The sequence below is a fragment of the Camarhynchus parvulus genome, chromosome 29 (genome assembly GCF_901933205.1).
Source record: "Camarhynchus parvulus chromosome 29, STF_HiC, whole genome shotgun sequence".
Taxonomy (NCBI): domain Eukaryota; kingdom Metazoa; phylum Chordata; class Aves; order Passeriformes; family Thraupidae; genus Camarhynchus; species Camarhynchus parvulus.
This window is the reverse complement of record NC_044599.1, coordinates 702,352-727,300: the sequence shown is the minus strand read 5'-3', so window position 1 is coordinate 727,300 and position 24,949 is coordinate 702,352. Positions and strand designations below refer to the sequence as shown.

Genomic DNA, 24,949 nt, shown 5'->3' with positions numbered 1-24,949 from the left:
CAAAACTGCAGTTTAGGAAAAAAAAATTACTAAAAAGACTTATTGCAAAAGCTCTTAAAGATAAGTAGCACTTGGGCCCGGGGAGGGCTCTGGCCTGGGGGCTGGGAGATGGGCTGGGGGGGCCAGACAGGGACCCCAGAGGGGACTGGTGGGCTCTGACAGGCCTGGGGGGCAGTGACCCAGGGGCCACAGAGCCCAGCCAGGGCAGGGCTGTGCCAGGGAGGGGCAGCAGAGGTTCTGGGAACCCACAGACACCCCAAACGCCCCGGGGCAGCGGCTGTTGGGGCCCAGCGGGGCTGGAGCCCCAGAGCCCCCTGTGAACCCCGGGGGGTTGGGGCTCCGGTGCCTGCCCAGCCACGGTGGTGCCAAGGGGGTGTCCCCAGCTGGGGACAAGTGGGACCAGGGGTTTCCTTGTGCCCTTCTCCCCGAGGATGGCTGGGTTTGGGGCCACAGGGTTCCCGGCGGACATGAGGGACTGCGGGGCAGTGCTGGAGCTGGCCAGGCTGCCCAGAGCTCAGGAGGGGCAGGCAGGGAGGGACAGTGCCCGTGTCCCCAGACACCGGCTGGCACCTCCCAGCTGAGCCCCCTCTGGTGCTCCCAGGGCTGCTCCCGGGGCTGATCCCGGGGCTGATCCTGGGGCAGGGGCCAAGGAAGACGTTCTGGACAGGTGGAGGTGCCGCATCTTCGTGCCGGGAGCGCCTGGGCGAGCCAGGGCTGAGGTCCCAGGGACAGAGGGGCTCTCCAGGGACTCCCAGGCTGCTGCCCCGTGCCGGGCACGCCGGGGGCTCCCGGATGAGCCCCCCAGCAGGCACAGGGGGCCCAGCAGGCGCGGCCAAGGCGTTGGAGAAAGATGAGCATGGAGACGACGGAGGGCAGACGGACAGGGCTGTGGATGGAGACTGCGGCCGAACGGCTGCTTCTTCTTGGCTTCTGGGTTTTAGTTAAAAAGGCCGAGGGGAGCCAAGGGGGAGCCGGGGCAGGCCCGTGCCCTGGCCCACTGTGCGTGTCGCTCCCGCTCCGCGGGACGGCCGGGCTGGAGCATCCTGGAGTCTCTGAAGGAGCAGGGCAGGTGCAGAGCAGCTGCCACGGGGGCTGCGCCAGGGTCTGGCATTGCCCGACCCCACTGCCTGCCCCGAAATCCGAGGCCGTCGCTCTTGTCCGTGTCCCACCGTGCCAAGGAGCAAAGGCCCCCTAGATGTGTCTCTCCGCTGGCGCTGGCGGGGAGAAGGGCAGCTCTCGCAGGGCTTTGGTAGCTCAGGTTGTACATCCAGACGTCGGTTAGCAGGTGAAGTCCTCAAAGGTGCCCCGGGCCGGGTGGTGAGGTAGGATGTTGGCTGCGTACGTCATGCCTGCTGGGTGCCCCCGTATGCTTTCACAGGGATTCTGCAGGATAAACGGGATTTTGGGGCCACTGCTTTCATCCAGGTCCTTGCAGAGACCCAGCGCCATCCCCCCACCGCATCTCTGCCTGGGCCCTCTGCTCTTTTCCCAGGGGCTCCCCAAAACGGTGACTCCCCACCCCCCAAGCTGCAGGAAGGGACAGGCAGGAAGGGACAGGCAAGAGGGGACAGGCAGAGGGGACAGGCAGGAGGGGACAGACAGAGGGGACAGGCAGAGGGGACCGTGCTGTGCCCCGCACTCACGTGGCGTTTCACGTCGTCCATGCTCAGCGCAACGCCCTTGTCTGTGTTGTTCCTCTTGTGGTTCTTGCGGCACTTGCCCCGCCGGCACAGCCGGTGCTTTATCACCTGCCAGAGCCACGTGTCAGTACTGTGGGGCTCAGGGGTGGCCATTCCCCTCATCCCACATGAGAACAGCCTTGAGATGGAGGAGACACTCACCTCATAGGCATAGTCAAACAGCTCCAGCACTGTGAGGATGCTGGCCCCAATGAACAGCCCCATCTGCCCTCCAATGTCACCTGCAGAGGAGAAGGAAACCATCAGGGTGGCCTGAATCCAGAGTCAGGTGGCAGAGGGAGCAGAGAAAGGGCAGAACTTGTCACTGCTGTGACTGGTGCCTGGTCATGGCAGTGGGGTGCCCTGCTCCACAGCTGTGCTCTTGGCACATCCCAGTGCCTTGGGAACGGGCCATGGTGACAAGGCCAGCACGAGGCCACCTCGCTGGGGGACTCTGGCTAGAGACTGTCACAGGGCTCCCCAGAACCACCAACACTCACCCAGCAAACCTGCCACCTCGTACGCCTTCTTCTGCTCGATCGTCTCGTAGTTCAGGGCTTCAAAGAAGATATCCAGCACCAGGATGTTCTCCCTGTGCAGGACAGAAGTGGCATCAGGCTGGGGTTTGGGATGGAGGGACCAGACCCTGCCCCACCACTACCGTGGCCGTGGTGCCTTACCCGATGTACTGCTCTGACTTGTTGTATTTCTTGGCCAGGTACTTGGCCGAGGCCTTGCTGGGGATCTTGACCATGGAGAGCTCTTTGCCATAGCGTGTCATGTTGCAGGGCATCTCACAGATGCAGTACTCATTGTCCTTCTCCACCAGGAAATCTGTGCAGGGAGAGAGGGGGATGGCGAGCTGGAGAAACCCAAGGCCGCAGCTCCGTCCCACCCCCGGGGCCGGACAGCCTCACCTAAGGCCGGATCCGCGCACTCCTTGTACTGCTCCGGGGTGCAGTAAGGGGCATCGCCTGGGGAGACACAGAGCAGGTGTTCCAGCTGGGACCACAGCGGAGGGCCGGGCCGGGCCGGGCCAGGCACGGGGCTCACCTGGCATGTGCACCATGCGGCAGTTGCAGTTCTCCACCAGGTAGCGGGTCTCGCAGTCGATGCGGCACGCCGTGATGCTGTAGGTGTCGTAGAACTCCGAGTCGCCCGCCACGGCCTTGCAGTCGCCCCAGGGAGGCGGCAGGTAGATGAGCTGGAAGGGGAGAGAAGCCAGCAGTGAGGAGAGAACCCAGTGTGGCAGGGGACAGACACCCTTGTGGCACTGGTCCCCAGGACAGGGACCTCCCCTCCATCCAGTGTGGGGACAGGGGCACAGCGAGGAGGCTCTGCTCCCGCAGCACAGGGTGGGAGGGGACATCCCACACTTGCCCAGTTCCTACCCGCTGCTCCTGGCAGGACACGAAGGTCTGGAAGCCAGGAGCGACCCCGAAGCCCAGCTGGTCGATCAGAGGGGGCTCGTCCTGGCTGTGGATCTGCACCTTGATCCCGGCTTCGAACGAGGTCTCATCTGTGGCAGAGAGAAGTGGGGTGAGCACAGCACTGTCCCTGCTCCGAGGGGCTGTGCTGAGCCTGCTGGGAGAGGGACCACAACTTCTGCCTCCCACGCTTCCCCTGGGCCAAGTCATTCATCCACATATCCATCCATCTGTCCATCTGTTTGCTGCACCATGTCCTTGCCCCTCCACCCCGACCCCCCTGCTCCACACCCAGGAGTGTGGCTGGGAAAGTATTTGACTCTATTTATAAACAAGTGATGGCTGCGTGTCTAAACGATGGGGAGTTGCCATGGCAAAGAGCAAAGACAAGAAGGAAAAGGGAAAGAAAAGAGCAGAAGTGATGAGAAATGGAAGGAGGGAAGAGAAGGGAGCCTGAGGGATGTGGATCTGTGGTCTGGGGAGGTGGGAGGGGGCTGGGGAGGTGAGTAGGGGCTGGGTAGCACCCCAGGAGCTGCTGGTGGCTGAGTGGGCCCACTGGGGCAGTGGGTTACCTGTTTCCCCCCACACTGGCAGGTACTCGTCCTGCTGGATGTCCAGCATGATCTCCAGGCCGTTGCCAGTGCCCCCCTTCATGGTGATGAGCCGCGGCTTCCCGTCCTGCCCCGCATTGAAGGTGTAGCACTTCCCATAGCGGGTGAAGACCTGCAGGAGAGGACACAGGGCTGAGGCTGAGGCCCCTCTGTGTGCAGCCACAGCACGGAGCCAGAAGAGCGTCCCCAGCCCCAAAACTCAGCCGTCCCAGCCTGGGCATGGTCCAAACTGAGCTCCTGACCCACAGGATCTCTCAGTGCTGGAACTGCCCATCCTGGCCCTGGTAGAGGAGGAGATGTTCCCACAGGGATGGACTCAGAGGAGACACTGCAGATTTACAGCCCCAGAGAGCCTACGGCAGCTGTGGCTCCCCAAGGTGGTGGCACTCAGCCTGATGCCTGCACCAGCGCCTCCTCCAAGCCCTCCTCCATCCCTGCAGAGGACAGGGCTGGACGGGATCCTGGACCTCCCCATCCCTCCTTGGCCATTCCAACTCTCACCTCCGGCAGCCAGCATGGCCCCAAAACCACAGAGCTGCTGCCAGCCTGGATGAAGGGGCATGTCAGGGAAGTGGGCTTGCAACACATGGTGCCCCACAAGCCCTGATGGCACCCCAGGATGGAGGTGCCAGGCACCTCTTTAGCAAGCACAGCCCCGGGGACACACTCCGTGTCCCACCAGAGCAGCTCCACCGCCGGTGCCGTCCCCAGCTCTGGCAGATGGGGCTGAAATATCAGCCTGCCCCTGAGCAAGCTGCAAGGGCAGCATCACCTGCCGTGCCTGATCCAACACCAACCAGCTGCGGAGCTGCTCCCCGTGCCGGGCCACCCTGGGGCTACTCACCGGCGCAAAGTCCCCGGGGCCGCAGCGCTGGCCGCGGTAGCTGCAGCTCAGCAGCATGTCCTCCAGCTGGTGGCAAGTGCGGTTAAAAAACCCGTACAAATTTAGGGGCTCGTCCTCCTCCCAGGGGCCCAGCTGGGCCGGGGTGAAGCCCAGCTCCATCCCAGGCTCGTAGTCCACCAGAGGGGCCAGGTAGAGCAGGTCCTCGTGGCTGAGCTGCGAGAGCCGCACACGGTTGATGTTGCAGAAGGTGACGGCGGGGAAGGTCATCTCGGGGCTGTCCTCCTCGCTGAGCAGCGTGACGTGGTGGTACTCCAGGTAGTAGGCAATGCGGTCGGCCACCTGGTAGAGGAAGATGGAGAGGGAGAGGAGGAAGGCCAGCGCCCACAGCGCCTGCCGGGCACCCAGGCTGCCCTCCACGAAGATGTGGCTCAGCCCATGCAGGGTGCAGCTGCTGGCAAAGGCCACGAAGTCCGTGGTTGCCCCTGTGTCCTCCTCGTCCTCTTCATCCTCCTCCTGCCCATATAGGAACTCATCTGCTTCATCTTCTTCCTTCTCAGTGGCTGCAGCATCTTCTGGTGCTTCCTCATTGGAGAAGGAGATGGTGCAGAATATCTGGAGAGGCATTGCCCAGCCTGGGGGTCCCAGCTGTAGTGTGGAGGTCCTGGCTCTGGTATGGGGGTCCTGGCCCGTGCCCTGCCCCAGCCTGCGGGTCTTCAGTCAGTTCCTCAGCAGAGAGGGGCTGGGGAGAGCAGGGGAGGGGGAAGGGGCAAGTTCAGAGAGGAGGAACGGAGAAGGGAAAAGGAGCGAGACGAGCGGGAGTGAGGGAGAGGAGCAGAGGGATGCTCGGAGCCAGGAGGGTATATCAGGAGCAGGAGGGGAGGAGGAGCGAGGGGCGGTTCCGCGGGCTCCCCGGGCCCCCTGGGACCGGCCGGCTCCGGCTGCCAGGTCGGAGCAGAGACATCACCGCCTCCAGAGGCGCCGTGGGAGCTCCCAGGGCTGCCTGGGGGGCCGAGGGCTGCCAGGCCGGGGGCACGCAGTGTGTGCGGGTGTGCAGGTACCCAGCGCTGTGTCCCCACGCTGTGCCCTCCGTCCTGCCGTGGTCTGGCCCTGGCAGCCCAAGCGGCTGCTCCAGCCAGGCCCAGCCCTCCCTGCTGGGTCCCCGGCTGCCTCCAGAGCCGCCGTATGCCAGGCTCTCTGCGCTCATCCCCAGGCCAGCTGGAGACAGAGGTTTTCCCAAAATGCCCGTGACACTGTGCTGGTTCAGTGGTGGTCCAGGTAGGGGGAAGGATGCTGTGGTGTTCTCAGGCTTCTGTGATGCTTCTCCTGCCCTGGCAGTGCCCATCCCTGCAGGCTCATCCCCTGTGCTGCAGGGCACCAGCGTGTGCACTTGAGAATCCAGCAAATCCAACGTTCCCAGTGGAGTGAGGTCTGTCCTCCTCTGAGCAGGGCTGGTCTTGGCAGGATTTGGGCGCTTTCCAGGCAACGAGTCCTTCTGCAGAGCCCAGTCAGTGCTGGGCACGTCACCTCACGTTTTGGATTCCAGTGGGGCACAGGGAGCCACGTCTTCCTTCAAGGAATGGCTCCAGGCCTTGTGCTGCTGAACCAGCCAGGCTGAGGGTCCCAGGGAGCAGCTCTGGTGCAGGATGCTGGGATGGAGCTGCAGGGAGCACCGGCGTCTCCTCTCTGCAGCAGCGCAGCCCCTTCTCGTGGTTTGCTGTTTTCCTGTACTCAGCACTTCATAAAAGCATCCAGAGACCACAGAGCAATCTCCAGCCCCATCCCGGCACCGGGGGAGAATCTAAATCCGGCAGCACTTGGATGTGCAGGGGCTGGATGGGAGCTTTGGGCTGGTGCCTGGGTGGGAGAGGCTCACCCCAAGCCCTCAGTTCAGCTGCTGTGTCTCCTTCCCTGTGCACCCTGTGGCGTTCCTGGTCCCTGAGCACATCCCGGCACACATGGACGCCACAAATTGGGAGAACAAATCAGTAAAAATCTGATCAGATACCAGCATAGTTATCTGAGACTCCTGGGCAGGTGATGCCGGTGGAACAGGCCACGGGCAGTGATCCATGATGTGACACTGGGGTGTCCCATCCTGGGGCTCCCCAAGCTCAATATTCCCTTCAGTAGGGCCCTTGTGGAAGAGGGACACTGGCAGATGCCACTTGGGGACCTGGGAGAAAGAGTGGATGACCTTGGGGACGAGCGCCAGAGCCACAGGATGAAATTTCATCAGGCCAAGATCAAGGTTACACCTTTTGGGAGCATCCCAGAGAATCTGAGATGAAAACTCTGCCTAGAAAAGAGAGTCAGGAAGGTGAATTGGGTGGGTGGGAGCCACCAGGACATGGGGGCCAGGTCATAGGTGCCCTGTGTCTGTGGTGGGGATGAGCTGCAGCTGCAGGGCAGGGCTGTTACAGCATCAGGGCTGCTCCTGGCAGGGGGTTTGGAAGAGCTGGGCTGGTCCAGCCCTGTGGGAGCAGGCTGGGAACACACTGGGCCGATCCCACTCAGGCTGGCACAGAGGATGCTCGGGACAGGGAGGAGCAGGTAGGAGCTGTCCGGGGTTGGGCTGGGATTTCTGCTGCTCCCAGCTCTGGCACTGGGTTCCTGTGCCATGGCTGCTGGGGCGGGAGGAGAAGGGAAGCAGAATTAAGGAATTGCAGGTTGAGGGGGTTGTTTAGCCCCGGCGGGGCTCGGACAGGTGAGCCGTGCTGCCCGGGGCCAGCAGGCAGCCCCTGATGGTGCGAGCGAGGGGCGGATCCGCTCCCTCGGCGCGGGGAGGTTTAATGTGTCTTCTTGGGAGCGATTGCAGCAGGGAGAGAGAGAGAGAAAGATGCTGTAATGAAAACATTCCATCATCGACTGGGGCCATTAACCTGCTTCGCTCGGCTTAAACAGCTCGCGGGGTGCGCCGGGGCTGGATCCCAGCAGCAGGGCCCGGCTCCGGTTACCGCCACCTGTCCCAGCGCCGACACCCGAGCCGGGTGAAGGTGACCGGGGACAGCCGCAGCCTGGAGCACGGCGGCACCAGCCAAGGGGAGCGCGTCCTGACCCCCAGATTGGGGACAAAGTGCGGCCGTGTGTTGCAGGCAGGGGGGTGCCGTCCTGGTTTGTGCAAGTTTTGGAGATGCTGGAGGAGTCTTTGGGCTCGTTCCAGCTCCTCCCTCGCCGGGAGTTATTTTTACCCTCTCTCAGGTAAAGCTTTGGCGGGGGCGAGGGACGGGGGATGCTATAATTAGCCGTGACATCAGCCCCCATGGCGGGTGCTGGGGTGATGCCGCCACACCCGAGCCGGCGCTGGGACCGGGGATGCTCCGTGCCCTCCTCCCCGCCCCAGGGAGAGCTGTGGGATGGGAGGAGGAGATGGGTTTTTCCTGCCTCCAGCACCGTGTTTGGCCGCTGTCCCGGGGCGGTTCGGCCCCGCTCGCTGCTCTGCGGCTCCTCACGGGCCTGGGAAAGGAGGTTTCCCGGAGCGGGGGAGCACGGAGGCGGCGGGGGGGGAAGCGGGAGCGGGATTTGACGGCAGCAACAGCACATTTCACAGCCTGTCACGCTTTAATGGCAGAGGAGATCAAAGCCGGGATGGAGTTATTCATAGAGATAAACCAATCCCCGAGGAGGCGAGGAGAAAACAACATGGCAAGCTCTGTTATCCCAGGTCTCCGAGCCCCGGGGAGGCTGTCGCCGAAAGCGCCCCGGGAGCTGGACCCGCTCGGTTTTGTGACGGGCACTGCCCGTCCCTGCCAAAGACTGGCTGAGCTGGGGCTGAGCTGCCCACGTCATCCCTGGGGGTGCCCGCAGGTCGGAGCTGGCCGCTAGGAAGGGATGGGATGAGGGGTGGGATGAGGCAGCCAAAGCAGCACGTGGGCGTGGACATTTGGGGCAGACGGAGACCCCACGGCTGGGTTGTCCTGCTCCCACCACGCACCCGGGTGTGCAAATCCAAAGGGAGAAAAATGAGGTTTCCCACGTGTCTTGGCCCAGGGATGTGCTTTGCAGCTCCCAGAACTGCCAAGATGGTGGTGGAGGCACCGGCAGTGCTGCCACCGCCGCTCCGGGCGGGATGAGCCGCTCTGGGATGGCTCCAGGGCTGCAGATCCCTCCCTGACCCTGGCGAGAGACAGAGCAGAGGCAGCCAAGCAAGGTGGGATTGCCCGGGCAGGCGGGATCTGTGCCGGGACTAATCCTGCTCCCCTTATCAGATGCTGCCACCTTGCCTCGGCTCGCTCCGCCAGCCAAGCCGGGCGCAGCTTGTGTTATCCGGCCCTTTATCCCCCAGATTAGACGCTTCACAGTGGATTAGCATGTCACATTCTAATGCAGAAAAATTGATGATTAAAAAGGAGTTTTTCCTCTGTATTATTCCCCACCTCCGCCTCCACTCCACCTCATCCCTGCAGGCCCACCAGCCCCAGCCGCGGGCCCCGGTGATGCCGCGGTGCTGGGTGATGCCAGAGTCACACCCCTGGATCAAACGGGATGGGAAATGGGAAGCCGAAGGTGCCTTTTTCACGCCGCATCCCGGCTGCTTCTGGTGGCGGGGTCCGGTACTCCAGGTGCCCGTGCCATTCCAGCCCCGTGTTCCCAGCTGCAGACTCAGCACCTGCAGCACAGGACTTTAATAAAAAGCACATTATGGTGAGTAATGTGCTAAGTGGACTTCATTATAGAGCCAGGGCCTCCCTGGATCCCGTTGTTCCATATGATTTCATATCAGATGAGCCTTATCTCCTCTCCAAACGCTTCCATTTAAACTCTATTAATCTTTCAAAGCTTTCCTGGGCAAGCTCTTCCCAGCCAGCCCTGCCGGGTGCCGGTGCTGCTGCCCTGAGCACTGAGGCCACCTGCAGCCACGCTGGCCCGGGGTTTAGGGGGGTCAGCCGGGACCCCCCCGCAGTCCAGCTGTGTCCCTGGAGCCTTGGCTGTGATCCGCCGTGACGGCTCCGCAGCCGCTGCATCCTCCTCCCCAGGATCTGTTTACGCTCCTATAACTGAACCTGTTTGTAGTGCTGAGAGCTTCCCGGTGATTTCCCCGCTGGCAGTGTCCCTCTGTGCCATGCAGGGGTCACCAGGACTCTGCCAGGACACGGAGGGTGCTGCCGAGGTGTCGCTAATTCCCGGCATCCGGGATTATTCCCGCCGACCCTGATCCCAACGCCTTCCCGTGTTTCCTGCCGATCGTGAATCTCCCGTAAGCAGGTTGTGATTTTTTCCGACATCCTTCACAATCGCTCAGCCAGTTCATGCAGGCAGATCCGAGCCGGCGGTTTTATTGGAGGGGGGAAAAGCCCACGGTGTTCCGGTCTGGTTTCCTTGCTGTGCTCGCTCGCTCCGGCTCCGCACGTATCACGCTTTTCAAATCTAATCTAATCCAAGCAGAGCAGTCACACAGCCCTGGCATGTGGTGCCTCTGGAAGGGTCTCCCTGTCCCTGCCAGGAGAGCAGGGGTTTAAAATCCCTGATAAATCACAGAGTGGGTGGAAACACCCTGCCCCAGCTCCGTCCTTGGGCTGAGAGCCTGGATGCAAAACCACCAAACACTCCACGCAGAAAAAACCCTCCAAAAATAAATAATTGGTTATAATATCCAAGTGTCAGGGCTGTATAAATAAATAAGAGCCAGTGAGGAGCTCCTTGAACCCTGGCTGGAGCAGGAATTGCAGCGCTGCCTTGGGAGCCCCGGCCAAGCTCCACAGGCGATAAAACACAGGTGGCTCTAAACAGCCAGAGATATTAAACTGAGGCAAAAAGGCCATGAGACAGTTAATTTCCTGGTCTCCCTGTGGAGATCTGTGGCTCCAGAGGCTCAGGGGATCTGCCCCCTCTAGTATGGCTTGTCCCCACTTGATATCAGGGAGAGAGGGAAAATGGCACCAGGAAGTTCCTGGGCAGGTCCTTTGGAATGCTCAGAGAGCACCTTGCTATTGCCCAGCCTGAGGCTGGGAAAAACACCAAAGGGAGGCTGAGGGGAATAGCTTGGAGCCCCTCATCTGCTGCTGCTGTCCAGGGCTGTGCTTCCAGCCTTGGATCCCTTGGGACACACGTGCCCTGTCCTCAGCTGTGAAATCCTCACCTCCATTGCGGTCGGGCACCACTCGAAAGCCTCCTCATCTCTTCCAGCAGCCACAAATGCCATTACAGCTTATTAATAATCATTAATAATTCATTTGTTAATGAGTCTTTATGTGCAAAGGCATTGCAAGAGGAACAGGATTGGCCAGAGGTGAAGCTGTGATGCTCTGAGCTCTTGGCACGACACCTCTGGGTGTGTGTGGTGCCTCCAGCTGTGTGTGGCACCTCCGAGTGTGCAAAGTGCTTTGGGGTGTGACATCTCCACATGTGCAAGGTGCTTTTTGTGTGTGTGACCCCTCTGGGTGTGTGCAGAGCTTTGGGGGTGTGTGACCCCTCTGGGTGTGCATGGCGCTGCTGTGCAGGGGGAGATTCTGGAGCTGGGCATGGCCCCTGGGCAGAGCCAGGGACCAAATGACACCAGCTGAGCCTGACCCTGATCCCACAAGTCCTTCTCCTCTAATCCCACTGTTTTCCAGAGCTCTGAGGTTCAGGTGCTGGATGCGCCATTCACAGCTCTAATGAAGTGGCTGTGGGGTGCAGGCACGTGGTGGCCTCTCACCGTGCCACTGTGTTCTCATCCCTCTTGCTTCTGATCCTCTTCTACCCCATCTTGGCCAAGATCAGTGGTGGTGGGCTCAGTGGAGCTGGTCCCACAGCACCGGGGCTGTGCTGTCGCTGTCCTGCTGCAGAGTGAAGAGCAGCCAGCTTCCCACGAGAGTCCCATCCACGTTTGTGTCAGTGTGGGGTGAGCAAAGCCACAGCCCAGAGCTCCCCTGTTCTGCCTGAGCAGGTCTGGGAATGCTTGGGTGAAGCTGGGACAAGGAGGCAGCTGCGGAGCAGCGCCTGTGTCTCTGCTCCCTGCCCGAGGGTGAAACAGCTCACGGCTGCTTTCCGGATGATTTGCTTTGAGCAAAATACAGTGATACGGGAAAATCTCCGAGCTGCCGAGCAGAGCTGGGGCACTCCCAACCCGCTGCTCTTCCCGGGAGAGCCGAGTCACCACCAGCAAACGGCTGCGGTCCCGTGCGTGGCTGCTCCTCTGCTCCGTCACCTCCGATTATCTCGCCCGTGTCCCGCTGGCTTTGCTTCATTCGTGTGGAAAACGGGGCAGCCTCGGGAGTCAAACCCTGCTGCTGCTCGGCCGCGGAGAGAGGCCGATGTGGGGAAGAGTTTGGGCGGAGTTTGCCGGTGATCCAGGTGAGGATGCTCAGCCGGGCCCCTGGGGACACCACCGGGATGCCCGAGGTGAATCGGTGCCCAGAAACAACGGATACGTGCCAGCAGTTTCCAACGCTTATAAGTTATTTAGGAGCCTGTGTGCCGCTTTAAAAAGTGATTTGCATAAATCACTCGAATGTCTTACAGAATTTGTAAATGCACCGGCTCCATTGGGGACCATGGTGGGATCTGCTGGGGCTCGGAATGCTGCTGGGAACCAGCCCCGGACCAGGACGGGGCTGTCTGGGGCTGGTGGCCGTGCCTGGTGCCCACACGCTGTCCCCAAGTTGTTTTTCCAGAGCCAGATGGACCCATGTGGTTTGTTTATTAACTGTCAAAAGCTCCAGGAAATGTCTGGGTATCAGTAATTCCCGCGCCCGGTCTCTCCAGCTGTGTTGGAGATGCTTCTCACTCCGGCTCCGTGATTATCCACTAACGCTGCGCGGCGGGGGAGCTCCGCTCGCCGCGGGGCTCCGGCCTTGTGACTGCCGTGGGGGGCCACGGGGGGCCAGGGCTGCGTTTGGGGAAGGGGCTGGGGCCTGGATCCCGCGGGGCTGAGAGCCAGGGGGAGCAGGGGAGCAGCAGAACCCCGGCTGAGCACCCCTGCGCCTGCCCTACTGTGCCCACCCCTCTGAGATCCCACGGGGGCTGCAGGACAGCCCAGTGCCCACCAGCAGGGCAGGTTTGACCCACACAAGGGGGTTTTTCAGGGGGAGAAGCCACACCATGTTCCTGGGGTGGCAGGAGCAGAGCTCCAACACCCCCCAGCTGGAGCGAGGCGGGCTGTGGGCCGAGCAGGGAGCCCAGGGGTGCAGAGAGGTTTTGGGGGTGCAGAGGGGCACACACTGGGGTGCAGCAGAGTCTGAGGGGTGCAGCAGGATCTGGAAGTGTTTAGTGGGGTTCACCAGGGCGCAGTGGGGTCAGAAGGAGGGTGGGGAGGCCCAGCAGGAGCAGTGGGGTGCTGTGGGGAACAGGATCTGTTCTCCACCACGGGAGCTCCTGCTCTGCCCCGGAGATAGGAGGAAGGAGGAGAGGAGGAGTGTGGTTGGGGTTTGCTGGGACTGCTGCAGACCCTTCCCGCTCCCTGCCTGGCTCTGGCTCTGTGCACCCGGTGTTTCCAGGGCAGAGGATGCAGAATCCAATGCAAAAGGCAGAGGCATGATCTCCACGTCAAACTCAATTCTCCCTAGTGCCAGCTCAGCCCTGGAGCCTCATGGAAACGGTCCAGAGGTCTTAATCCTCTCCAGCTCATCCAGGCTGTCCCATGCACACTGCCCAGGGCTCCAGGCTCAGCCACCGTGCCCCAGAGCAGGACAGGGATGGGGCTCTCCCTGGGATGGGTTCACAGGGTGTGAGAAGGAAAAGCTGCAAATTCACATTGTGCCACCCCGGGCACAGCCACTCCTGCCCCCCTGGCTGCACCGACCACCCAAAAGGGGCTTCCCAAGCACGGGGCACCTTCCTGAGATTGTGCAGCCACAATTCCCATCCTGGGGTGTGGAGAGGAAGCTCATGCTCTGCATTTCTCCTTTTTCCCAGGGATTTAGAGCCCAGAGATGGGAGCATCTCCCTTGCTGGGTGAGGCGCCATCCCCGTGGGTGTGCGAGGCCCCGGGGGAACCTCGCGGTGAGGGGAGGAAGGAGCAGGAGCCGAGGAGGGGCTGAGAGCTCCCGCAGGGGAGGGAGCACTCCAGCTCATAAATAATGAAGTAGGAAGAGTGAAACATTGATCCGTGCTGCTAATGAGGGTGCCAGGGAGCGTGGCCCCGAAACGGGGGTGACAGCGAGAGCGAGCCCCTCCTGCAAAGGGAAATGTGTCTGTCCCCTGCCTGTCCCATCCCTGTGTGGGGCTCTGGGCACAGCCCCGGGCACGGGGAAACTTCAGCCCATGTCGCTCAGGTTCAAGACTTGCCCCTCAGCTTTGTGTTTGCCTCTCCAGGCTTTGAGGTCATGGCAGGATTTTGGGGAGATCAGGGCACCTCCCTGTGCATCCTTGTCCTTGTCCTGGGCTGCTGCAGGGGGGAGCTCTGGTGGGCACCAAACACTGCCCTGGTGCTGGAGGGGCTGTGAAGAGCCGGGGCAGAGCTGGGGTGGGCCAGTTGTCCCCCCCTGATCTTTTTAAAGGGTTCACTCTGCAGTTTGGGATGAGTCTGAGCCTGCTCAGCTCCACTGAGGTGTCCCTGTACCCTGCACACAGCTCAGGGGGGAACGTGGAGGGGAATGAGCAATGCCATGACCCCCGAGGTGGCTGCTGATGATGTGGGATGAAGAAGGAGGTGGGAAGAGCTCAAATCATCCCAGGGTGGGCTTCTCCACGGCACCCAGCACGAGCCTCCTGTGCCGGGGGCGCCTGTCCTGGCTGCAAGTGATGCTCTGAGCTGACCTGGGGGTGAGGCCAGCGCACAGCCCCCTGGGCTGCTCCGGGTGGGCGCTTTGGGGGGCACACGGACAGTGCCCCCAGCACGGGGGGGTCCCTGCTCCGGTGCCGCTGCTCCCCCATCCCGGCAGCGGGCGGGAGGACCCGGCAGGAGGCGGCTCCTCCTCTGCCTCATGTCACCCCAGGTATTTCGGCTCCGGCAGCCCCGCATTTGCATTCGCCGCGGCTGCCCCGAGTCCTCCCTTCTGCCGGGGACAGATAAGGCGGCACCGCGGCGTGTCGGGCCCCGGCGCTGCCGCCGCTCCCGTGCGGCCATCAGCATCGCCCCCGGCCGGCCCCGGGACCCCCGGCCGGCCCCGGGACCCCCGGCCGGCCCCGGGACCCCCGCCTGGCCCCACTGACCTCCAGGCTGTCCCTACTGACCTCCAGGCTGTCCCCACTGACCTCCAGGCTGTCCCCACTGACCTCCAGGTTGTCCCCATCTGCCCCAGGCTGTGGGGTCTGGGCAGCCCCCAGGTCCCCCTGGCAGATCCCTCTGGATCGGTGAGAGAACGGGGCCAGCCCTGGGTGCAGAAGGGTCCCTGGACACTGAAGGGGCTTCCCGCAGTTCAGAGGGGACCCAGCCCCCATGAGGGAAGGTGGAGCCCACCGGGGCAGCGTGGGCTGATGGTGCAAGCCTGGTTCTGGTCCCCAGCACTCCCAGCCCGGCCACCAGGCCCAGAGCAGCACCGAGCCCAGCTCAGCCCGTGCAGGGAGCAGCAAGGCAGTAGGAATTTGCTGCTGAGACAATCCCCTACAAGCTTCTGAAAGTGCCAGGACCCCATCCCAGCCCCACCACACACAGACCTCCCTGTGCCAGACCCCAAGGAACAACAGAGATGCAGCAGAGAGCCAGCTTCCTCTAATCAAATCCATCAAATCATCCCAACCTGCTTGCAAGGAATAATCCAGACAGGAATAACAAACCAGCTGCGAGCCTGTTTGGCTTTTGCCAGTTGAAGGGGATGCAGAACACAGGGATTTGGAACCCAAGAGATGCAGGGAGGGAGCAGGGATGAAGGTCCCTGAGGATGGTTCGGCGCAGAAAACGCGACCATGCCCTGGCAGGAGCCGGTGTCGGAACCGAGCACGGGCTGGAGCTGGCCCTGCTGGAGGGGATCCAGCCCCCTCCGGGCTGCAACGTGCCTCCATTTAACAAATAAACGCCTCATGGCTGACAACAGACACCTGCTCGTGGAAAGAGCCCATGACGGGAATTTAATGCCGATGATTGAAATCACCCGAACTGCACCGGGACTGGGCCCTGCACACACCCAGCCGTGCTCAGCGTGGGACACGAGGGGAACACCCCTGGGCTGCTGACGAGGATGGGGACCCTGAACAGCGCAGGGCTCCACGCCGGAGCTGCTCGGGAGCAGCCGCCGCGGCTGCCGAATTGATTAGGCAGCCCCCGAATAGCCGGCACTGTTCCGTCCCCAGCTGGATGGGGCCAGGCAGAGCAGGGATAAAGGCTTTATTGTGTGCTGGATCCACCAGCACAAGAACGAGCTCCATGGCAGGGCGCAGCACGGAGCCACTGGGACCTGTGTTCCCAAGGGATTCTGCCATTCGTGCTCTCCCTGCTCCTCCACTGGAGCCTCCTCACCATGGCAGCTTCCAGCCCGGCACAACCCTGCTCTGCAGAGCCCAAATGATCCCGGGGAGCTGTGCCCACGTGGGAGCAGCCCACAGAGCTGTATGGAGCCACACGTGCTCCTGGGGACAGCCTGGGCCTCCAAACCCCAACGGCACCCCCTTAGTGACGGTGCTGCCGCTCCCTTCCGAGCTGGGGGAGGCAGGAGCAGCTACAGGTGGGCAAACACCCTCCTTGCATGGGGGAAAGGTGGCACTGGGCAGGGCCCACAGGTCACTCACCACTTTGAAGTCTTCGGGGGTGCACTGCTCCCCACGGAAGAAGCAGGACAGCAGCATCTCCCTGATGTCGTGGCCAGCCCGGTCGTAAAACTCCAGCATGTTGAAAGGTTTGGGCTTGAAGTTTCGGAAGTTGGCCTTGTCCTGCAGGATTTCCAGCTGCTTCTCATCAGCTGTCTGGATGTCTGGGATCTCGTATCTTGGGGGAAAGAGCAGGGAGAAGCTCAGGCCTGGCTGTGGTGGCTGCTCCCACTGGCAAAGGCCATCTGGGGTTCCCAGGAGCAGCCTCGGCATGGGCTCAGCACAGCCCCACCTTGCACGTGGCATTTCCAGAGCATCCAGCAGCACAAAGGGGCCCAGAGGCACATGAAAGATGGCAGAAGGAGAAGCTGGGCAGTGGCTGCCTTCCAAACCCATCCCACTTGTCCCACTGCTGGTCCAGCAGCACCAGCCCTGGTTGAGGCCACCCAGCCACCTGCCCTGTGCCTTTGGTGGCATTGTGGTGAGGTGGTGGCCTTGCTGGGACAGGGACTGAATGTTCTAGGTCTCAGCTCTGCTGTCATGCCTGAAAACCCCTCCCTGGGGCAGGAGTGGGGACAGCAGTGAAGCCCCTTGGCATTGGCATGGGCAGGGAGTGCACCAGGCTCTTGACAGCAACTTGGCAGCACCAAGGAGCCACCATAGCCACAGGTGAGGGGCTTCCACAGCCCAAGGAATGGCACCAGGCTGGGGTGTGGGTCAGTGGCTTCACCTGCTGGCACCCCTGGCCTCGCTGCATGGGATGGCACCCAGACATGGCACTGGAGCCAGGTGTGCTGGATCAGCCCCACAGGAGCCCAGGGGGTGGCCCTGGCCCTGCTGCATGTGCTGCACACTGGCGATGGGAGCTGTGTGCACTGGAGCCATCTGGGGCAGCCCAGTGTGGGAGCCACATGCCCAGGAGCATCAGCAGGACCTGGTGGCTCTTGGCTGCATCCAGAGTAACTGAGATGTCACCTGGGGCCACCTCAAGGCACCGGCACCCACCTGTTATTGAGCAAGGCCAGGAGCTCGCCGGCGTGGTACAGGTCATTCTTGGTCACTCGGCTGAACCGAAACTCGTTGAGGTTGCAGAAGGTGACGGCGGGGAAGGTGAGCCTGGTGGCCGCCACCTCGTCCAGCTTGGTGACGTGGGGGTACAGGAAGTAGTACTGGATGCGGTTGGTGCAGACCAGGGCCAGCAGCGCCAGCGAGCCCAGGAAGCAAAGTGCCCAGACCACGCGCTTCAGCGACAGCCGCTCGTACGAGAAGATGTGCGAGAGCCCGTGCAGGGTGGAGCTGCTGGCGAAGGCCTGGATGCTCACGGGCTGCCCGCTGTCCACCTCCTCCTCGTCCACTTTCAGGTCCATCATGGTCAGTGCCAGCAGCCCGGGGTGGCCACTCTGCTGAGAAGGGAGCCCATGGGTGCCTCGTGGGTGCTGTGGGTGCCCAGCCCACGGCGGCCCCGGGCAGGGATGTGCCCGGCAGCGCCCGCCAGGGGCAGATGCTTTGCTGTGCCCTGCTCTTGCCCCCAAGCCTACATATATATATATATACACACACAGACATGCATATATATATATATATATATACATAAATACATTTATTTGGATGCAGCCTCTTGCATTTCCCCCCCTCCCACCTCCTCCCTGCCCTCCCCATCCCACGGCAGGACTGGGGTGCTGTGCCCACCCCCCCCATCACCTTATCTCCCCCTCCCCTCCCACCTGCCCCGTTCCCCCTCCACCTCCCACAAATGGCACTGTCGCATCGACAAACAGATGAAGGAATGAAGGATGCAAACCTGGAATCAGGGCCGGCGGCCGTGGCTGGAGCTGGGCTGGTGGTGCTGCCGCTGCGCCGAGGGAGCCGGGCTGGGAACACGGGAGGGAGCGGGAGATGTGCAGGCAGCGAGGGTGCTGAGGCACCGAGCCCGGCAGCGGCTGGTGAACCGGAAAAGAAGGGGGGGGAATAAAAATAGCCTCGTTGGTACCTTGGTGCAAGCGTGGGAGCGGGGATGCGCCGGGGCCTCGCTCAGCGCCGCGCGGGGGGACCGCAGGCGACCATCGCTGGAGAGGAGGCAGCTGCCGTGTGCGAGGAGATAAGAGGAGGAGAAGGAAGGCGAGCAGGAGGCTGCTTCCCTGCCAAACACATGGATACCTCCCCCTGTGGCTATCTGGGAGCTGGTGATTTCTTCAGATGCATAATCCGCATGAAGTCATTGTCTGAGCGCTGGTGGGGCCGGAGGCCGCGGAGGGGTGAGGGGTGCCGCAGGCCGGTGGGCAGCGAGGAGGAGGAGGAGAAGGAGGAGGAGGAGGAGGGAGAGGAGGAGGGAGAGGCGCAGGAGCGGCGCTCCAGCGATTGCAGGCGCTGGCAGGGGCTGTTGGTGCTGCTGCCGTGTGCATGTGGGTAATGTGTGTGTGCGTGTGCGTGTGCCGCTCCCATCCCCCGCGCCTTCCAGGGATGCTCCGGCTCCTCGCTCCCCGCTCCGCCGGACCCCCCGGCCCCATCCCACAGCCCTGACCCGTCCCTGCCCTGCCGCGGCCTCCCCCGCCCTTCAGGCTTCACCCGTGCTGGCCCCGGCGCCGGGGCGGGTGCTGGGACACCCCGGGCTTGGTCTTTTTGGGGGACACCGGTGCCTTCCAGCCCCTTCCTGGCCGTGGGGCACACGTGTCCTCGAGTGTCCACCCGGGCTCACCCCGTGCAGCCCGGCTCTGCTGCCTGTGGCCGGTGCCTGTCACGCTTATCACGATGAAGGGACTGACCCTGCTGGGCCCTCGCCGTGCTCAGGACACGCCGCCCCTGTCCCAGCACCGTCCTTCTGCCGCTGTCCCCGGGCTGCTCCCGGGGCAGGAGGCACCGGGGGCTCTGCTCCTCCCCGGGGCAGACCGGGGGGGTTGCACAGCGCTGCCCAGCTGCCCCCAGTGCCAGCACATCTCCCATTGCCTCCAGCTGCACCCGCGAGTGCCCCGGGGAGCGGGGTGCCCTCCTCACCCGAGCCGAGCCCCCGCGGCAGCGGCTCTGGGTGCGGAGGCTGCAGCAGGAGCCCGCCCACTGCTCCCAGTAAGGTGGCTGCAGTCAAATGGAAAAGGATGCTTCAATGTCCTTTACGAGTGTGATGTTGGAAAGGGACAGCCAGACCCCAGGGTTGGCACAGGCTGCGTCCCTGCCCAGAGGTGCCTTCCCAGCACGGTGTCCCCACCTGAACCACACAAACAGGAGCGTGGGCACTCAGGGATACCCAAAATCCCACGGCTTGGGCACACTTGGTTTGATCGTTTTCGGAGCATCCTCTCCCCTGCCCCAGCAGAATCCCTGGGTTTTACAGCGGGACCTGCTCGAGAACACCTGGGAGCAGCAGAGCTGGGGGCCAGGGACACCCCCCGAGCCAGTGCCCCCCCTTGCCAGGCTCAGGCACAGCCCTGCTGGTGCTTGGGGACGTGGCTGTGAGGCCGGGGAGCAGCATTAGCATTCCCAGTTGGCACCAGCTCTGCCTTTCCCTTCCTGCTCCGTTCTGCATCGCTCCTTGCCCAACAGCTGCCTGCTCGATGCTGTCCCTCCATCAGCATCCTGAGGGGAGAAGGATGTGCTGCTGGGATAAGGGAGAAGGACGTTTAGAGAGTGGTTGTTCCCCCCTCCTCCTTCTCTTCTTCCAGAGGAGAAGTGGCTCTCTGCAGTGGTTTTATTGACAGTAAATCCCCGGCAGCGGGGCTGGGCAGGGAGGGAGGAGGTCTCAGGCAGGAGCAGGTGAGCATGTGGACATTCTTGGGAGTCCTTGATTTCCAGTGCACAAGAAACCCCAGGGAAGAGGCTCTGCTGCTTCTCCTGCATGGAGAACATTTCCTGGGGGTCTTGTGGAGCTGTTGGGGCCCCAAACACCCCAAACCCCTTTTCTACAGGAGCCAGGGAGGAGGAGAGCGGGCAGAGGAAACTTCCCTACCGCTGGCCCCCGTCCAGGGAGAATGCAGCTGCATCCTTGGAATGGAGTGGAGCGTGGGGACTGGGAGCGTTTCCGTGCTGTTTTTTGGGGAAGCCACGTGAGGGTTGTGTTAATTCCTGCTGGGAGAGACAGGAACCAGCCGAGGGCTGTGGGATGGGTGAGGAGGGAACAGCCCCAGGTGATAACTGCAAGACACAAAGGCTTCAAGGGGTGGGTTAGTGAGGGTTGGTGGGGTGTGAGTGGCTGTGGTGGAATCCTCCTGTTAAAAATGGGTGCTCAGAGCACGGATTCAGCAACCAGGCCTCCCCTCAGCCTGCCCTCAGATCTAATTAGAATGAAAAAAGTAATTAAGGGAAGGTGCTGCAGAGCTGAGGCTCCCAGCACAGGCTCTGGCAGACAGGCAGGATCCCAGACGTGTCTTGGGAACACCTCGGGAGCTTGGGCCAAGGGATAACTCAAGGCCTGGGGCTCTTTCCTCACCTTCCCAGCGGAGCTTGTCCCTGCTCCACCACACACCCCCCAGTTATGGAAACTGCTTCTTGGAAGAGCATCCCCAGGGCAAGGATGGATAAGTGATGCCTTTCCATGCTTTTTTGGGGTTGTGCCGTGCTTTTGCTCCCTCCATGGAGGCAGCCCTGACTTGCAAATTGCTTCTTTACCTGCATCTGCTGCTGTCCAGAGGCAAATTAATTGATAATGGTCAATTAGTCCTGTGGGTGCTGGAGGTGCTGGGCACTGCTGTATCCCTTCCTGGAGCATGAGGCTCTGGGGGTGCCTGGCCCTGCAGTCCGGGACTGTATTTGTGTATTTAAGAGATTTAATTCACAAGTCACCACTGGCATGTGGCAAAGCTGCTGGGGCTGCAGAGGCAGTGCTCAGGTGTTCACCCCATCCTGGACAAAAATTCCAAAGGAGAGGGGGTTAAAATTCCATCCCCCCTCAAACCTGGACTGAGTGATGTGTAAAATATCTTCACAGCCGATCGCTGCTAATGGGTTGCAAATTGCTTCCAGCATTACAAACTGCTGTCTGAAATTGCTTCCAGGAGCCCATTTTGGGGCCAAATACTTCCTAGCTTGGGGAAATAACCATCAGCATCATTGGCGACAGTAAATTGTATTCAAATGAGGCACAGTGGGGCCTTAGTAGGACTTCTTATGGGTGGGGCAGCTCCAGCGTTAGGGACTCTTGCATCCACACAGAATCCTTTAAATGGAAAAGACTTCCAAGATCATCCTCTGACTGCTGCCCCAGCACTGCCAAGGCCACCACACTGTCCTCAAGCACCACATCTACGTGTCTTAAATCCCTCCAGGAATGGTGCCCAGGACAGCCTGTGCCAGGGCTTGACAACATTTTCCATGGAGAAATTTTTCTTGTTTTCCAGCTCCAGGTGTGAGGTACCTGGAGAAAAGCTGGTCCTGCATTAAAGATGGGCAAAGAAGGCCTCTGCCAGTCCCTGCTGGCCATGCCCTCTCCTTTATGCCGCTCCTTGAGGCATTGCCTTGCTCCAGCTCTGAACCACGAGCCTCCACAGAGATCCTGGTAGAGGTCCAGGGTTTCCTAATTCATGAGCACATCGTTAATTATGTGCTGGAAGCCAAAGCCTCAGCATCTTGGTGAGACTAACGAGGCTATTAACAGAGCTGCTTCTTGCCATGCTGGCTTGGGCTGGCCCCGAGCGTGGTGCAAAGGCAGAGACAACCTTTGTATCACATCCTCTGGCACCTGTCTGCCTTCTAAACCACATCTGACCATTGCTGAGACCTTTCCAAAGGAAACCACCACATCTAAATCCTGGGAACAGAGAACCCAGCACAGCCAGCCTGGTGAATCCGTGGGATTTCTAAATCAAGCGCATCCACGTGGTGGTAGCTGGGGAAGGGTCACAGCCAGCCTGGGTGCAGGGTCGAGCTGCAACGCCCAGAGCTGCTGCTCCCAGGAGTTCCCCCTGGGTTCTCCTGAGTGAAAACAGCAGTGCTGAAGCCCAGCAGAGGCTGCTCCAAGCAGCTGGGTCAGCGGGCCCCGTGAGCGGCGTCTCCGGGTGATTTATGCCGTGTTGTGCCGTGCTCTCGCTTGCACCCGCTTGGCTCTCCCGGCGTGAGGAGCAGCCAGTCCATTAAACACTGAGTCATCCCCAGCAGCATTTAATTTTGTGAGGGGCAGCAGTTTGGATAATTAAAGGCCTCCATCGCCAATGCCAGCGGCTGTGGAGAGCAGCGCTGATGGAGAAGGTGAGGACACCCAGCAGCACTGGTTAACCCGCCACAGAGGCGGTTCAGCTCTCCCTCCCTCCCCTCTCCCCCTGCTTTTTGGGATGGGTTTTAACCTTTTCCTGCCTCAGACAAGGGCTTCCTCCGTCAGGTGAGTGTGATGATGCTTTGTGCTATTTCTGCCTGGATTAACCACGTCCTGATGGGATCTCCCATGGGCAGATCTGCTATCTGGAGGCCTTGGCTTATTAAAAGGACAAGCTGTTCGGGGAGCTGGTAATAAAGCCATGAAAGCTTTTACGAACCAGAGTCGAAGGCACTAATATCGCTGTGCTCTGCGTGGGTGAGAAATTAGACAAGAGTTCCTCCGTGCTGGTGGGGTTTTTTTCTCCCCCTATTCATCTTTCTCAACAATTATCTTTTATTTTGATATCTTTCTATTTAAACCTTCAGAACTGCTCTCGGGATGAAAAGGAGGTTGAACTGCTTAACAGCAGTGCACCTTTCAGTGCAGGGTGGAGGCACAGAGCCATGGGGAAGGTGGCTTGGGCTCTCCTGGGGTTTTGGCAGCAGGAATCATCCCCAAGAGCCAGGCAGCAAACTCCCCGGGGATGGTGCCCTGTGGGAGGGCAGGAACACCTCCTCACCACACCCTCAGCAAGAGCCACAGTGCTGTGTCTGTGTTGCACCAACACTGCATGCCTAGGGCTGGATGGCTGGGAATTCCTTCTCCTGCTGCTCCTCACCCTTGCATCTGGGTGCCCCTCGCCTGCTTTGGGACTGAGTGTGTTTTTTTTGCAGCCCTTTCAGGGTTGTTTCTTCTCTTTTTCCATCCCGGAATCAATCAGCCGTATCTTTCCGGAATTGTGGACAGCACCTTAAAAACCAGAGGCGGATGGAAACCCTGTGGAAAATCACCAAGATGGGTGTGTGGCTTCATTAGCTCCAGCAATTAGCATGAGGCAATGCAAAACCACTGGCTCCTGCTCAACAACGGTCCTGAAACACTTCCCCTGTTCACAAATTCCACCTTGGGTGGCTCCTGCTGTCCCCACTTGTTTCACCCAGCGTCCAGAGAAAGCTTCTCCTGGGACACACGGAGCCCTGGGGCTGCTGCCCTGGGCTGAAGGGGCTGAAGATGCTCAGGCTGGATGGACCTGAACGTGGAAGTGTGGGGCAGAGATCATACAAACTCATTCCACAGGATGCAGGGTCAAGCAGGGATCTGTGTGGTTGTCAGCGACCCTGTAGTGCTGCCCAAGGCCATCCCTCCTGGCTCCTTGCTCTCTTCCTGCTCTGATATCCGTATCAGAAGCTGGTTTGGAGCTATCTGAGCAGAAATGCCCCTGTTGTGTTCCCAGAGGTGGCACCTTGCTGAAGGCCCAGGCCAGGAGCAGGTCATGGCACTCAGGTGTGTGTGCGCAGGTGAGATCCCGGGATGTGCCGTGTGCGGCACAGGACAGCAGGAACCCCCAGCCCCTCCCTGGGTGCAGACCCAGCCCGTCCCCCTGTGCTGCCCCACTCGTCCCACACCATTTCTCCACCCGCACTGCCCTGGCTTTGCTGGTGGCTGTTTGTCCTCGTGTCCTTGTCGCTGCCACGGGCCCCGTCTGGATCACTTTGTCTTTTATTCCCTCTGACACTGGTTGTGGTCACAACAAAACTCATCTCATTACGGAAATGCTGAGGGTAGCTGGAAGGGGAAACGGATCCCTCCATCTGGGAAGTGCCAGGTCGGCTGCAGAGCTGGGCTGGAGGAGGCAGCTCGTGTGTCTCGGGTGTGCCAAAGCCGCTCCAGCAGCTCGGGGGCGTGGGAGCTAAAGGGTTAACGCTGCCGGCATCCTCAAACGGCACCGATGGGAGCAGGAGCCTCTCCATCTCCGAAAGCTGGCAAACAAATTAAAGCAATGTTGCAACTAATGCGTTTCTTTGCAGCAGAGAGGAGGGGAAGAGCGGCTCAAAGGCTGCGGAGACAAAGGCGGTGCAGATGGGTGCTGGGGACCCGCGGGCGCCACGTGTGCGCTCCCAGCTAAGCTCAGATTTGCTGCCACGGCTCCGTGACAGCGGCTGGAATAACCTGGGGAGGATTTATGAGAACCACAGCAGGGCCAAAGGGGGAGCCTGCCTGGAAAGGGCTGTAGCTGGGAATTACTCTGGCGTTGACGCTTCTCGGTGCTCGTGTCCCATTTCTGCGGGAGGGATTGTGTGGTGCAGGGGGGGAATGTGGCCCTGGATGCTCCAGGCAGAGATCAGAGCATCTTCCTCCCAGCAGGCACCCAATGCAGCTGCACCACGGCAGTCCAGCATCTCCCGCTTGGCTTCCTGGGCTTTTATTTGCATCGAAGAGAAATTAGAGAGATGCAAATCCCCTTAAACAATTTAGCGAAGCTGATGGCCCCAGTGGAGCCGGGGCTGGGGCTGATGGGTGCCCAGGGGAACAAGGCTGGTTGGCAGAGTTCGGTGTGTGGTGAAAGGGGGAGTTGGGCAGATGGACCCACAGCCATTGTCCAGGGGCTGCTGCTGCCCCCAGCATGGCCTTGTCCTTGTCCCCCATTGGCAGGAATGACACATTTCTCTGGAAGGAGGGGCTTTGTCCCCTCCCGCTGCAGCCAGGCCCATGCAAGGAGCAGATGGAGC

The 24,949-nt window shown here is 61.1% G+C and overlaps 2 protein-coding genes across 4 annotated transcripts in view; both read right to left on the bottom strand.

Annotated features, from left to right (window-relative positions):
* The window catches only part of ATF1 (activating transcription factor 1), a 450,302-nt gene that overhangs the window by 166,775 nt on the left and 258,578 nt on the right, over positions 1-24,949 (bottom strand). The window lies entirely within an intron of this gene.
* ASIC1 (acid sensing ion channel subunit 1) lies at positions 935-18,453 on the bottom strand. 3 transcript variants are annotated; one of them, XM_030967190.1, is made up of 13 exons: positions 18,153-18,453; positions 17,964-18,033; positions 17,168-17,565; positions 16,145-16,340; positions 3,679-3,829; positions 3,071-3,198; positions 2,733-2,883; positions 2,597-2,653; positions 2,360-2,513; positions 2,180-2,271; positions 1,842-1,921; positions 1,644-1,748; positions 935-1,383 (listed from the first exon to the last, which is right to left on the bottom strand). In XM_030967190.1, exons 3-13 carry the CDS (start codon positions 17,530-17,532, stop codon positions 1,279-1,281), a joined length of 1,584 nt encoding a protein of 527 aa, XP_030823050.1. In that variant the 5' UTR covers positions 17,533-17,565; positions 17,964-18,033; positions 18,153-18,453; the 3' UTR covers positions 935-1,278. The 3 variants fall into 3 exon arrangements, with proteins under 3 accessions (XP_030823050.1, XP_030823051.1, XP_030823049.1); XM_030967191.1 differs by having other exon boundaries at positions 17,168-17,562; positions 17,964-18,102; positions 18,320-18,453; XM_030967189.1 differs by having other exon boundaries at positions 17,168-17,562; positions 17,964-18,453.